Here is a 16,425-nt window from a genome sequence, read left to right on the forward strand (position 1 = left end):
AGACAATCAGGAAAAATCGATGTCTGCTATTATAATCGTCTTACAAGCACATCTATTTATCATTTTGAGACAGATGAAAATATGTATATTGAAACATTAAAAGAAAATATTCATTATCTACCTCAATAAACACTTTTTCTTATTCCCAATCAGATGACATTAAGCTCCCATTGACATCAACATTTATAATAAGGGGCTCCACATTTTGGTTTCAACCTTCTTCTAGACAAATTAAATACACTTTTTCCATTCATCAAGAGTAATTTATTTAATAACTTCATGAAAAATATGTTTTATTTCGGTAGACACTTTAATATTTAAGAAGGTACTCCCGAAAAATTCGCCGTTTCAGAAATAACGTCAACAGTCTTGTTATCATTTTCTTGCATTTCATTTTTATAAATATTCACAATCATTTGTTTTTCGCTAACGTTAAAATGAACATTTTTAATTCTCTCCTTAGGCGAAGTTAGTTAATGTCAATAGCTTCATCATCTGTCTCCGTATCAGATATTATGTATTATGTAACAGACAAATATAAATCTCACTGCAGTATTATAATACGATGCAGTGCCGCTAATCGCCCGGGATGTTCACGTGCTGATCACGTACTGATCTTGTTTTGCTTTACTATATTTCTTAGATAAAAAGACTTTAATTGATGCGCAAATTAGTTTACGCTCATTAAAAAAAATTGTCTTAAGAAGAAAATCCAAGCAAGTAAAATGAACACATTTCAAGATTTTGTGGAATATGGGTAAGTTAACGGGATAGTCACCAAAACAGGATAAATAATCTTTCATTATTTGAGTTGCAGTTGAGGAGCACTTGTAGAAAGTCATGAGTATTTTTTAACTAGAAATAAATTAGTATACACCAGACATACTAAATAAGCTTTGTAAATAAAGGGCTTCGAAATATCTTTCAGAAAAACTAAAACAACATCGAATTTCAATCGTAGAAGACTGTTTGGAACAGAAATAGTATTAGTACAGGTGATGAAAGTTTGTTTTTCTAGAACTATACATATTGAAGCGCCAGAGTCAACAAAATGATGCAATACTTAAAAAAAGCTGGCATGAGCAAATCAAAACTGAAAACGAAGCTCATCTATTTCTTTAACAACTACGTGGTTCATAAGAAGCACGTACCAATTTGTGAATCAATTATTCTCTCACAAAGTACTTAATAAACGAAAAAAATAAATAGAGTGCGCCCAAACATCGCGTGCTACATCATAACTATGCTCTGGATGTGGTGTAGCTTCCTGAAACATTACAGTGTTTTTACAGCCACTTTATTCACTGGATCTATCGCACTGAGACTTATTTCTGCTCCCCAAAACATTCAACGTCGTAGAAAAACGCATTATGAATAGACTGTGAACATCCTAAACAACTGTAACGATTGTGGTGTTAGAAGTTCCAGGCAAAAACTACAAATGCCTGCAAAAATCACTGGAATCGATTTATTCATGTGGAAGGAAATTGCTCTCAAGGGGATCACGTTGTCACTGAATCATTACTTATTTGTCAAACCTCTTAAAGGTTTTCTGGACGTCTTTTCATGAAATTGAGTGTTTTCAATGTCTTTTTTAACTAAGATATCATTTTCTTCACCAAAAAACTTGTTCTCATCATTTTTTTGTTCCTGATTTTTTGTATTGCGATATTATGTAAAATGTAGAATAGTTTTTTAGAAATGTCATCTCATCAATTAACTTTTGTTGTCTTTTATTTCCTAATCTTATGTCGAAGGAGTTGACTGACATTTTCAAAGTTAGTAGGTACTCATTGTAATAAAATTTTCATTATCAATGGTACCTTGTTTGGAAGCATTGGGAAAACAGACCCATGGAACATTAGTAATTATCCTCCTTATCGTGTTAAAATAATTTCACCAATAACATATTGAATAAATATATGCCAAACGTTACATCAGATAAAACTGCGTAGTTTGGTATTTTACTCGAAGATTGATCTTGTTGATGTTTGTTTAATATTGAATGATTAATTATCAGAACTTTAGACCATTTATGATTCCAACACACATGTAGAGTTAAAATTCTCGAACCTTTAAATCAACTTTAAGCATTTTGAATGCATAATAATTCGATTTTTATCAAAGTAAATTTTTAATTTTCCACACTGATAATATTTTAACCCTGCTATATAACTTTTAAAGCCTCTATAATATTATTAATAATATACCGAGTATTTCAAACGCTGTTTCTCGATCACATATCTTCCATTCATAATATAGATCAAAGTGGTGGCTGGATTAATGTGTAACAAAAATTATATTTTTGCAATAAATCATAGTCTTTAATTGTTTCTAATTAAGTAGCTTTTAGTCCCAGAATTTATTTCATAAAAATTATATGATGTTAGTGATGTTTGAACTACCCGGTAATTTTCTAACGTTGTATATACAGTAATTTCATTCAATATATTATAAATACTTAGATAATAAATAGAAAATGGAAGAATATGTTTAATATTTCAAATACAAATGGTTACTTGTGGTATTTCTGTAAATAAGCATTTAAAGAATCCTTATCTATTGCTCCCTAAATATAAGAAGTTAAGTCATTGAGCAATTTGAAATTAACTTATGTCTAAAATATTAATAGAAATTTTCAAAATAATCTTTTGAACAGGATTACACAGTATCTATCAATTTGTCTTTGGTTTATAAAAAAATACGCTTTGGCAAGATTATATATAGAGTTTAAATAAACAATTTTATATTGAAATAATTTTTAACGAATTAATATAAAAAAATAACTAATGTTTTAAATATATTTTTCATATTACCATAAAGTTATGGATGAAGAATGTGATGATTTCTACATTTCCAAACAACAAATAATGATAATAAACAACACAGTATTGGAAAATGTTTTATAGTACATAAAAATTTCAAATTCAGAACCTTTCATCAACTTACTTCCAATCTAATGTAAATTTTAATATTTCAATTATAATAAGAGATTCAGTAAATGTCCAGCCTGCTTTTCAAAAAGTGACTCTTTCTCTTATTGTTTGTGTATTTACATTTGCTGAGATTTTGCTTCAAAAAATGTATACTAGTACTAGTTTTTACCTAAAATAAAAATTTTCACCGTAAAATAGGTTCATGTACCCAAAAACATTTTGAATTTCGGATAACTCGAAAACTATAAGGATTTAGACACAGACTGCCAGGACAAAAAATGTGGAGCACAACATTCTGTACAAATAAGGTTTCAATTTTTTCCTAACCTCAAAATTTCCATTAGAAAATCTTTTGAATAGCGAATAACTCGAAAACTATGTAGATAATAGATAATATCATATTTTAATAGGTAATTCTTTTTAAACCAAGAAGTAATTCATGTATGTTATATACTTGAAATTATTGATAACAATGTAGTTTTCCAAGAGTTACAGCAGTTTCCATGTGCGCCTGGAACGTAAATTGACTTGAATTCGCACTGAAGGGAATTCGCGAGCGGATGCTCCAGCTTTAGGCGTTGAGGCTCCAAAGAAAAAATGATTACAGACTTTTTTGTAGAAAATTTTATGCTCTACATTTTTTGTCTGGGCAGTTTTTTTCGAATTCTTCTTAGCTTTCGAGTTATTCGCGTTCCAAAATTTCGAAAACCCGTGCTTGTAATTTTATTAAGAGTTGCTAGGTTTATTTAGTAATTGAAAACCTCTGAGACTATACATCGCAAAAAATTGTACAATTTAGTATTTCCATATAAAATCATGAAAATTGTGTATATTTATTGCATTTTTCTACAATTTCTTACTTCTTAAATACTTTTATATGTTTTTGTTGATAAATCGTCTTCATTTTAGATCTCTTTTGATAGAACCTAGTTCGGTCTTTATCAAAATATGACTTGACAACTTGCATATTTATATTAATCAATTGAGCAATCTAACTAATTGTCAAAATCAATTTAAAAATGTCCGCCGTGGGGTAAACAAATGCCGTAAGTTTCTGTGTGGATTGTGAAATGGAATTTTAGACCCAGTTTCATTGCGAAATGACTTCTTAAAGAGTAGCTTATTAGAGAAATGCGGAATTTCCTCCCGGAAACATGGCTGTTCTGCTTAGTGAAGGTAAGCGGTAGATATAGTCTGAAAAGCAAATATATTGCAAACTGAAATAAAATAAGCAGGATTCTGACTAAAGTTCATTTTATCTCATGAAAGTCCACCTAAAGCTTTAAGTTTATCCTTGTACTTTCAGATGCTACTGGGTTATCACTTTGCAACCTTAAAATATACTCACGCATTTTTAATGAACTTGAACCCACCAATGGAAATTAATTTACAAAATAAAACTAAGTATTCTACATTTTGTGAAATATTCTTCAAAAATACGCTGTTTCAGCTGTAGGAGTTCACTGAAATAGATTTAAAAAATATCTGTGGGTCATTACAACACAAAAAACAATACTACCAAACAAAAACAAGAAAATCTAGCACGGGTACATACGAGGCAGTCAATTGTTTACCCCACGGCCGTCATTTTGACATAAATCAGCTGTTTTCTTAAAATGCTTGATAATTGTATTTGAGAGCTATTGTTTCATTGATGTGGTAGAAGATAACAGTTAGTAATAAACTACCATTGTTATCCACTTCATTTTCTCTAAATTCCAATAAGTAGTATACTCTGAGTTTGAAGCTCTATTGAAATTTACATCATTACATTGGAAATAGTATGGTTAAAGTGTTTACTTTGAAATGTTAAGTAGGTAAATTATTTCCCAATACTATGTAATGAGCAATGAGAGTCGGTGGAATGTTAATAACCATAAAAATTTTTTGTCTTACTTTAACAACTTCAATCAACCAATAGAGACGTTTATCTTCCGTCAAGACAACAAGTAACAATTTCAGTTCCACAATAATCCCATTCACATCTTGCCCAAGACTCACTCAATCTCCAAACATTTTCTTGATTTAAGAATTTCTCCCCGTAAGAGTTTTTCTTGATTCCTAGAGGTTTCTATGGTACTTGATGATTACTATTCAATTGAATGGGACCCATATCAATATATATATACTCTCTTTTACCTTTATCCAGGATTTTCTATCTTAGAATGATGTGTCCTTTTCCATCTCTATTGTATTAATATCTTTTTGTCTTAAGATGTATTTCCACATCAACTTTGTCCTTTATATTTGATTCGTTACCGATCCAGTTATTTGTTCTGCTGTCTGCCAGTTATAACATCTGTCTTTCCACGGGTCGGATTGGTTAATCTATCGATTTTTTTTCTTTGTTAATGATCATCAGTTATTTTGTATTCTTGTTTCTATTTCGTCAATTTGATTTTTTTTATTCGGCTTCATGTTTTGTCCTAATATATATACAGACTTTTTCTTCATCTAGAGTTGTTTATTCCACTGTGATTTTTAGTTGTTTTTGGTAATTTCTTTATAACAACCTTATTTGCATTTCCTGCGATTATCAGGCTACCAAAAAAGTAACAATCAGCGGACGAAGCGTATATTACACTCGCATATATATATATATATATATATAATTATTTAAGTTAATTTTGAGTATAATATAAACATGGTATTAAATATACAGGGTGTTTGGAGGGTGAGTAGCCATAGGAAAATGGTCGATAGGTGATGGTATTGGCTACGTGTTGCGCCTGCTTAAACAACATTTTGCCTTAAGTTTAATGAGTAATAAGGTTTTTTCTATTTTTGTAGAAAATCTCCATTTTTTTGTATAAAAACTTTAATTATATTTTAATAACCGCTGAAATGTTAAAAAAATGATGTCATTTGTTAGTGTAGTCTTACCTTATTCAGATTTAATCATAATTTCATACAAACTATTCAAAAAGAAATAACAGTGAAGTATCAATCTTCCAAAATGCGTTCGTCATCAGCAACTTTACGTTGTCTGGCAACTTCACTGTTATTTCTTTTTGAATAGTTTGTATGAAATTATGATTAAATCTGAAGGTAAGACTACACTAACAAATGACATCAGTTTTTATACAAAAAAATGGAGATTTTCTACAAAAATAGAAAAAAACTTATTACTCATTAAACTTAAGGCAAAATGTTGTTTAAGTAGGCACAACACGTAGCCAACACCATCACCTATCGACCATTTTCCTATGGCTACTCACCCTCCAAACACCCTTATATTGTGTTAAATACTATTAATATGGTCAACGTTCACAAACCGACTCTCTCAAGACCCTGCATACAAGGTAAAAATTTTGGCATTTGTTATGGTAAATTTTCTATTCATTTCATTAAACACTACAAATCAATATTGATAGTTAATCCTGTATGATGCTATGAGCTAAAAACTAGAATAGATTTGGTGCTGTAAGGTAGATTGTGAAATAGTTTATACAATATTGTCGAACGTTGAAATTGGAGGAGAAATTATAATTGAGGTAAAAAACAAATAATTCAAAAGTTTTAGTTGATTTAGAAACATTTGGATTATATTTCAGGCGTGAATAATAAATATTGTACTAATAAATCATGTCTGGCACGTCAGGTCATGAATCAAAGTTTTTGCTAAGATATCGACTCCTACCTCAAATGTCTTGATCAGAACGAGAATCTTTACATATTTAGTTTTTAAAGCAATCCTTTCAAAATGAATAGGAGGCATACCTTGAGAATGGGATACCTCCACAAGGATATATTCTAACCATTGATCTCATATCATTTCAATTGACAAACTTAGTTCTGTTTCAATTGAATGCAACATCCGCTGTTCCTCAATGTCGCAATATTCTTATCCAATTGAATATATCATTAATTAACCAAAGCTGATATCTACATAGAAGATATTAGAATGAAAAAAAAATTTAATTATAAGATATTAGAAATGTTTGTTATTACAATTTTAAGATTATTCGTTCGTTGATCTTTCAATAACCTTTACTTGGTAAAGAGATTCTACTCCAAATACATCTTCCCATATCCATTTACCACTTTACAAGGCCTATCAATGAAAATGGTTGAAATTTGAGTATTAAAGTTCGGGAAGAGTCTTTGGTACTTCTTCTGTAATAAGTTTTTTAGTCAACAACAATATTAAGATGAATATAATTAATGAAATCCCACTATCGTAATAGAATCGATTAGAAACTGTCTTGAAAACATTTTATTTTTTCTCTCAACTTAAGAAGTATAATAATGAACGAAAGATTAAGTAGGTTGATTGGTAATAGACCTCCTTGTTATAAACATTACATTTTTGTTAGTTTCAATAATTACACAGGAGTTTCTAGCTCCCTAAATACTCTCAATGTATAAGAACTAGCTCACAATTTAATACAATTTTGTAGCAAGATGAAAACGTGCTTGGAATAATATTGTAGAAAAGTTTATTTGGAGAATTGGATTATCTAAATGTTGAAAACGATAAATTTACGTTTTTATAGGGCTTGAACTCGAACATGAACTCGAGACTTTTCTTGTTTTATCTTGATCTGGTCGCTTCGATATAAAACATTAAATATTATATTATATTAAATGTATTAACCACATCTGGTATTTTTAATTTTGTCTTTTTATGCTTTTATATTGTTGTTTCTTATTTTTTTATTGAATTGAACTACAGCCAATCTGTAAATAGAATTATCAGAGAAATATTTCCCAGTAAAATCTGTGTTTAACCGACTAGAATTAATATTACGTCTCTAAACGGTCTGTTTGCAAATCAAGCTCTGTGAAGATGGATCTAGACACCTGGCATGAGTCAAGCTAAGGCAAACATATATGAACCTTCTGCCTCTCTTACCAAATAACTGCTCCAATTAAATAAGCCCGAAATTAGACTGGTGACTCCACACTACGGGTATCACGGATGACCCAAAGAACCGCTGGTACATTAAGGAGACAGTCATCTGTGAGTGTTTAGACTAGACTTGAGCAAGCCTCACAACTTGTCTAGTGATGACAAAAGGTTCAAGCCAATACCTGATCGGCTTTTAGAAGGCATATGTACGTAACGATCCTTGGCAGCCCACTATCTTTAGTTTCGTCTTTCTTCGTTTCACTACACAACACGTCCAGTGGTATGCTTAGATACTAGTTCAAAGGGTTTAATCCTTTTGATTATTTTTACTACCTCATGTTTGACCGACAGCTGATAGTTCGACCTTCTCCTGGTTTGAAAGTCGTTCTCAATGCTTCCACGCAAAATGTCTCACCTCGTCTACTACTATTTCCACTTCCAGATCTCTCTGTGTCCCCACAGTCTTTAGAACTAGTTCTTTACACTAGTTTCTACATAAAAGTCAATATACTTTTCTATCTTTTCTTCTTACTCTATCAGCATATGATTAATCAAAATCCACATTTTACCTGTGTGTTTATTCGTAAAATTATCAGTTTTCTTTTCATAAACATGCTTCTAAAAGAGGTATCATCTACTTCAGCTAATTTTAGAAGAAAAAGTCGTAGGAAAAATAATACAAAAGAGATATAGACAGATTGGTATAGTTGTTCCGATTATGTAAAGCGATGGCAAAATTCAAATTGCCCAGATTCAGAATTAAGATTTAACATTCTCTTCAGTTGTACACATCTGTTAAAAAACAAGTGTATATGAGATACAGCAGCGTGTGACCAGAGTACTTATCTTGTGGTACATACATACAAAATACTAGTCCATTAAATAAACAGTATTTTGGAAGCAAGCTGTAAAGTTCAGGTAAAAGTTGCTAAGCTTAAGTTCAATTATGTCAGATGACGATGAAGATCCTTCTCTTCCAGGGTTTTTTCTAGTTGAGGGAGAATTTTTTTTCCTATCAAGTCACATTGATGTTAAATAATTATATCTCTTTCTTCAATAGTTTAGTTTTCTTCAGAAGATTGTTGGACTGTCTTATCTTGTCAACGGTTTTCCACGTATAGGAATCATGATAATATCTGGCATTTTACAATAAATTAACACTAATTTTATCCCTTGATTTCCATTTTAGTGTGACTTTTACTATTCACTATGTTTGGATTACAATTATTTGCTTTCATTTATTGATTTTCGTTTTTACTTCTTTTGCCAGTTCTTTTTGACATTACCAGTTACATTCATTTAGTGATTATTATATTTATTTTTCTGATTGAAATAAATGATTGGTAAATAATAGTTCTTAGTTTTATGGGTAGAAATAATAATTATTTTTTATGATAATCCAGAATCCTAACAACTACTCGGAGTTTATTTTCATTTAATTCTAAATTTCATCCCAATTAACTTTTCAGATCCTTATTCCATAATATTTTGTTGGTTTAACCAATAAATCTATTTAATTATTGGTTTAGAGACCAAAACAAGATTTTTTTTAATTAAACCAAACTCACATGAACTTTTTCCAGTCTCGACTCATCTCGTCTTTTATGAAGCCCTATTTGTATATTTTCGTTTAGATAAATAATTTCTTTTAAAGAAAATACGTTTATGGCAGTGATATTCTTTATACCTTTTTAAAATTAAATACCACCTAAAACTAAGTAAAACTGATCATATTAATTTACACTAGATCTTGAATAATTTCGAAGCTGTCTACTGTTTCTATTTGCCACTTTTAAATACTATTATTTAATTATAGTTTAATTTGGTCATTTTCTTACTTTTGGATAAGTTAATAATATGTTTATTCAACCTAAAGTCTTTTTTTTATACTCACTCGTTATATGAAAATATTTGCGAGAATTGTTTTTGAAAAAAAAAAGACAAAACAATGATTTAACACGTTTAAATTACTTAGAGAATCAGGTAGAATATAAACCCTTAAAATATCAGTCAATAAGTCGTGTGACTACCACACAGATGGCGCTGTCATTGTCAAATCCATGTGACGTTTATGAAGTACCAACTTTCAAAAGACTATGTGTAGAATTTCATGGCATCGCGATAAGTCAGAAAAAAGTGACAGCCATTTAAGTGAAGCTACTTCTGTTATTTTCAATACAATTGTTTCAAAATAATTTCGTGGGTCGATTTAAAATTGCTTCATTATAAAAAACAAATGCTGTACAAGCTTAGCAATGGCTTCAAAAGTGTTATCCAGACGTTGCTCCATCTAATAGAACCATTTGTTATGGTTTACTTAATTTAAACGCGTTCGTATAGATACCGATGATGGTGGTTTGTCCAATTGAGGTGGTTACTCAAGGAAACATCAAAAAAGTCCTCATCCACCGTCCAAATCCTTCTACAAGGACGACATCGAGAAGTTAGAGAAGCGTTGGAATGACTGTATTGCTCTATGAAATCTATTTTTGGCAAAAAAATGTGTTTTCCTTAGTTAGTCACACGACTTATTGAGTCAATGGTTGAATATCCGTATATATTTTTTTACAAGAGACAAATTCTTATATTGTCCTATGAATTATTCCTTCAATACACAAAGCGACCGGAAATGTTTAGAAAATCTATGGAACGTGTTAAACTTTGAATTGATCGGATATACTATTGAGTGAATGAATTGAAATTTAAACAAATAAAACAATAAAAGTATGGTCGAGAAGAGAGTTTTCTGCTGAAAAACAGCCGGGAAATCATTGGTCATAGTTCATTTTATCTGGAATAAAATTGTGAGAAATATATTTTTTCTGATAAAAGAACTGCAATTATTTTGAGTAAAAAACCAAATTAGTCCTCAAACATTTGTTTATAACTCGATAACGGTAAATGATAGGATGATTTGTCAAACATATCTTTAAAGGGGAAGAAACGTTCTGAAAAATGTCTCGACTTCTCAAACGACATGGTAAATTGTTAATAAATTTTTACGAGTTGTTGGATATGGGGTTCTGCGCGTCACTAGTAGAGATAATGTAACTCAAAAAAATTGTTTTTGTGTATATAACATTGATTTAAAGATTTGAAAAAATTATGGTGTAATTAGAAAAGCATGATTTATTACCTCTTACCATGGTCGGATTTATCAGGTGGTATCCGAAGCAACAGTCACGGGAGTGACATTAGAGACATCGGAAAAAATCTTTCATATTCTAATAAGTTAACAACCTTTCTTTGGACATTTTTTTGCTGTTTAACCTCAGTTTGTATATGATTAAGTATTATCTGCAAACTACAGAGATGACGTATAATAATATATAACACACAAACTAAAGAACGGATGAGATGGAGGAGGGCTGCAGATGAACATCGAAAAGACTAGAAAACAACGAAATTATAGCAAGATGTGAAAACTATCTTTGACCAAGAAGGGGCAGAAATAATATGTGGAATAAACAACCAAATCACCAAATGGAACACTGAAAAAGAAAAATAATGAAAATTGAGAATCTACGACGAAAGAAAGAAATAGAAGTGGACGCATTAAGAAGAGCAAATAGATCTTCAAAGTTAGATTGGGTTAGAAACGACAAAATAAAAGGGAAATGAAACTGAAAGAAACAATTATAGAACTCGCGTTTGCCATTTTGGTACAACTTTTTACAATTTTTTATCTATAACAATTGTAATTGCCAGTTAAATGAGTCAGTAATGAAGATCAATGTGAAAGAATCAAATGTGATGGTAATTACAGAAGATCATCAGGAACTAAACATATGTATAAATGAGTCGAAACAAGTAAATTATTACCAATATTTAGGGGTTATAATTGAAAATACTGGCAAGCAAGAATTAGAAATTAATACACGATTTGACAAAGCCATTGAATGCTATTATGCAATGAATAACAAATTTATCAATAGAAAGGAAATATCTAGGACAATAAAAATGAAAGTGTACCACTCCATATACAGATCAATGCTCACATACGGATGCGAGACATGGGTCTTAAACGACAGACGGAAGACTAAGATACAGGCGACGGAGATGAAATACCTCAAAAAGGATAACCAGTGAAGATCGTATTAGAAACCAGACAGTAAGAGCTGAGTAGGACCCGTATTGGATTTTATAAAAAAAGAGGCAACTGAGCTGGTGGGGTCACTTACACAGAATGAAGAATATCCGAGTAGCGAAAGGCAAGACCAGAGGGACAAAACAACTGCAAAAATCTTTAAAGAGAGAAATCTGACGTGGAATGATGCAAAAGAAAAAGCAAAAAACGGAAAATAATGGTAGGAATTCGTACATGGATAAGAGGAAAATACCTCTCAACATCATACTATACGTTAGAAAGGATTTTGATATATATGTCCCACGGCGATTTAGAATTATCTGGATGTAGCAAAATAATTATAATAAAATCATGAAAATTTCTACGTTTGGGTTTTCGAATACCAACTCTTTTAACTAAAATATTGTTATTTTAAATGGAGCATCCTGTATATTAATACATTTTTTAAATCTACGTGAAATTTAAATATACTTTAGTCTAACAACTTTTTTCGAAAAATGTATACTTTTTAAGTTATTAATTTTTTTGTAAAAAATTTGACCGTTGCAAACCCTTATATATTATGTTTTTACGAAGATACCCTTAAAGATATGAAAATGGTTTTTCTTCGGTTGCTTTTAGCGAGGTCAGACGTATTTGAATCTATGTTGAAAAAGTTTTCATTATATACAGGGTGTGTATAAAAAGTGTTCAAAATTTAACTGCATAAATATCAAATTTCTTCATTTTGTTAAATATAACCACCCAGTTTTTTCTATTTTAATGCATTCAGGGGAAAAAAGTTATGTATACTTTCCTATACCTAAACTTTAACGTTATCCAATTATTAAATGTTATCTGTAAATTTTTAGAGATGCAGTTGTGGACAGTAATATTTACCAACTTTTGTAGCAGGTTTTCGAAGAAAACTCATTTCTCGACTAGACTAAAATAACTTTAAGCTTAAAAAAAATAACCACTGTCTCGTAATATATTAATATTCTATCTTAGACGCTTTTTCAATGTGCTTCAATAATTTTTTAAAAGTGAAACATGTAAAATTATTAGTTTTTCACGAGCAATAGTTTTTCCTAGCTTTTGAAAAAAAAACTAAGAAGAAAAAAAGGGTATCAACCATCTTAATAAAAGTAAATATAATAGTCCTTGAGTCAATGTATAAAGCAGATTATTATTCTTCAATTCCTAGAAATATTAACATTTATAGAAAAAAAAATGCAATATGAATTAATGTATAATTTTTCCCAATTTAATGAAGCACATCAGAGCTATAAAAAAATAATCACAAAATTGCACAACCTCATCCAAACTCCTCAGTTAGGTCTCAATTTATCAACGCTGTACATCTTTATTACTCACTTTATTGGGCGTTGTTTGTAAGGTGTTTTCTCCTCCGGGTTCCGCGGCTATGGAAAGTGTCAATGGCATCATCTTCAAAGGATGTCCGTTTAATTTAACATCAACGTGACGTGTAGAATCTTTGAATTCTTTGCTGTTCGAAGACATCGCACTAGGACTCACCGCAGCTTTGTGGATGGTATCTTTTTGCGATTTGCTTTTACTTGTAACTTGATCTCTAACTGCCATTTGATAAGCTAGTTCGAAGGCTTGGCCGAGAGTAAGAATGATGTCGATGGCTTGTTCCTGGAATGAAATTTACTTTATCAAAAAAAATTTCATTCCTTTTTATTCGTGTGTATTATTTTATCGTTGCTGTAAATAAAAATACTCACCGATGAAACTGCTTGAAATACATGACAGTAAAATGATTCAGAATCTTTTGTGATGTAACCGAAGTATGACTGGCTCTCCATATGTTGACAAACGCAATTCATATTTTTAATCTCGTGTTCACAGATTATTTTCTGTAAACAAAGAGATACAAATAATTCAACTCTCTATTAGTATTATGTTAATTTAATAGATTTTATTAAGATAGAGACTGTTTCGTCGAGGGTAAAATGTGTATGAGAACAAGTTTATGAATAAATTACGAAGAAACCGTTTATTGTAATAATAAAAGTTTTTGGCACCATCATTCATCATCATCAAGTTTAAAATTTTTAATGGTAAACATACTCAAAACGAGTGCGTACTATACGAATGCTATTTGAGTTGTTTACAGATTCTTGAAACATTTTTCTAGGTCACAAAATTGGACCAAATCGCAAACATTTTCGTGACATACGAAGTGGATTAAACCACAGCAGTGTGCCGATGAATTCGCTTCGACTTTTGGTGATGTAGCACTATCTCGAGCCATCAGAAAACATCGATGCTGTTCGTAAAATGATAATGCAGAATCGTCATGTGGCATATCATGAAATTGAGGGATACCTGAACTTTAGTTCCACTCGTATTCTTTCAATATTGCATTTGGCTGTCAATATTAATAAAATACTGAAAATTAATTGAAATATTTTCTCAATGTTGACCGAAATGCTTATAAATACAACAAAAACTAATTACCTTTGCTGTTGGGTTGATGAATTTAACACCCTTGTATGAAACCGAAAGGCATATTTCTTCGCTGGGATGATCTTTGGAATTTATCACAGTTTGTATTGATTTTTTTGTAGATTCTGTACCTTTAAATTCCTTTATCAATGTTGAACCTAAATACTGCAATAAAAATTTTATCTTATACTGTCTATCAAACAAATTTTTAGCTATTTTTCATTTTCATTTCTTGACGTATCATTTCTAAACCAAATTTTCATGGAAACTCAATTCAACGCCTGGCTGATTATATAGATCACTGTGTGATTACTTCAACTTCAGTAAATGTTAATTGTTCATAGAAAAAAAATAAACTACTACTTACATTGGCAGTATACTTAACAAAACCCGTAATAAGAAGAATCGGTTGATGCCTCCATTGTGATTTTATGGAATTATTGCCGCCGACGTAAATTTCTGTCGGCGATTTCTTCTCCTGCTCCCTTTTAACCGGTGGTTGTGGTGCCGGTCTAGATTTTTTATGCCGATGTCGAATAGTTCCTGTATTACTATTCACTGAATAGGTTGAAGGTGACGGAAGTTCGGGTAGAGGTTGACTACTTTTCTGAAAATCGAAATTATCACGTAATATATAAAGACAATTTGGACATTGACGGAATAATCTAAACAGTTTCAAATGAAATAAACCCAATACACAAATTATTAGTATAACAAAGAAATTACCCCATGGAATGCTTTTATTGTGAACCTTTTTGAAATTCTATTGGGCAAAAAAGAATTAAATATCATTCTATAACTTAATTCGAGCGGTTTTTTTTCAAATTTGAACGTTTATTTAAGAAAAAAATGTACAATAGTATTATTCAAAGTATTGCTCATCTGAAGCTATGACCTTTTACCATCTTTCTGGCAATTTGTGGATCACATCTCAAAAGAATTGCGCCGGATTGGCAGCCAAGAATAAATCAAGCCAATTTTTGATATATTGCTCTAATGTGAGCCGTAATCCCGTGAGGGCGTTCTGCATCAACCGGAACAAATGGTAGTCAGAAGATTCAAGATCTGGGCTATAAGGCGGGTGAGGAAAAATTTCCCATCCACTGTTTTCCAAATAGTTCTTAACCGGAATAGCAACGTGGGGCCGGTAGTTGTCATAATGGAAAATTATTGCCTCGTGTCTGGTCGCATATTCCGGGCGTTTTACGGCTACTGCTCTCTTCAAACGGATTAATTGTGTTCTCCTCATAATACAAGCATACCCTTCTGATCCCGCCAAATAGGGAGCACTACCTTTGCTCCATGGAAATTAGACTTTGCCGTTGAATTGGCTGGTTGGCCGGATTTCACATATGATTTTTTGCGCTTGGGGTTGTCGTAATGGATCCATTTTTTATTACCAGTAGCATTTCGGACATGCAAAACCGCCTTTCGACGTCTCTCGGGTTGAGTTCATGTGGAACCCAATTTCCTTGCTTTTGAATATATCCAGCTGCTTTTAAACGTTTTGAAATGGCTTCTTGAGTGACACCCAAAGATTCTGCGAGCTCTTCTTGTGTTTGGCAACAATCTTCATCGAGTAGTGCTTCCAGTTATTCATCTTCAAACTTTTCTGGAGACCCAGGACGTTCATCGTCATCCAAGCCAAAATCACCACTTCTGAATCGTGCAAACCACTTTTGGCACATTCGCTCAGCTAGAGCATGTTCACCAAAATACGATGACTTTTGACAGCATTTTTCTTCATATTAAAGTAATGAAGAAGAACTCCCAGCAAAAACACTCTTTCAGGAACAAAGTGCGACATATTTGAGTGAATAAAATTATTGTTGTTAACGCTCCAAATGTATAACATATACTGAAAAGACGCACAATAACAGTAGCTTTCCAACGCAGGTTCGGAATATTGGAACGATGTAATAATATACCAGTTACGCCATCTCTTATCAAACAGCACAAATTAAGTTATAGACCTGTTAAAATAATAGTGAAAATAGTTGTAAAGTATAAAGTTCGTGCAAGAATTTATAAACCAAAATATTCCGAAGAAAGTTAAATAAAGAGGTAAATTTTCGATCCAATGTAATTCACTACAA

General features: G+C 31.3%; 1 protein-coding gene across 2 annotated transcripts in view; it reads right to left on the bottom strand.

Moving 5' to 3' along the window:
- Positions 1–6,898: 6,898 nt before the first annotated feature.
- The window catches only part of LOC130448351 (ankyrin repeat and SAM domain-containing protein 1A-like), an 88,697-nt gene continuing 79,170 nt past the window's right edge, over positions 6,899–16,425 (bottom strand). For both annotated transcript variants that reach the window (XM_056785681.1, XM_056785680.1), the window contains exons 17-20: positions 14,697–14,936; positions 14,342–14,494; positions 13,606–13,737; positions 6,899–13,516 (exon numbers count right to left, since the gene is read on the bottom strand). In XM_056785681.1, coding sequence (XP_056641659.1) covers positions 13,205–13,516; positions 13,606–13,737; positions 14,342–14,494; positions 14,697–14,936 — 837 coding nt within the window. In that variant the 3' untranslated portion in view covers positions 6,899–13,204. The remainder of the gene's footprint in view (positions 13,517–13,605; positions 13,738–14,341; positions 14,495–14,696; positions 14,937–16,425) is intronic.

The sequence above is a fragment of the Diorhabda sublineata genome, chromosome 8 (assembly GCF_026230105.1).
Source record: "Diorhabda sublineata isolate icDioSubl1.1 chromosome 8, icDioSubl1.1, whole genome shotgun sequence".
Taxonomy (NCBI): Eukaryota; Metazoa; Arthropoda; class Insecta; order Coleoptera; family Chrysomelidae; genus Diorhabda; species Diorhabda sublineata.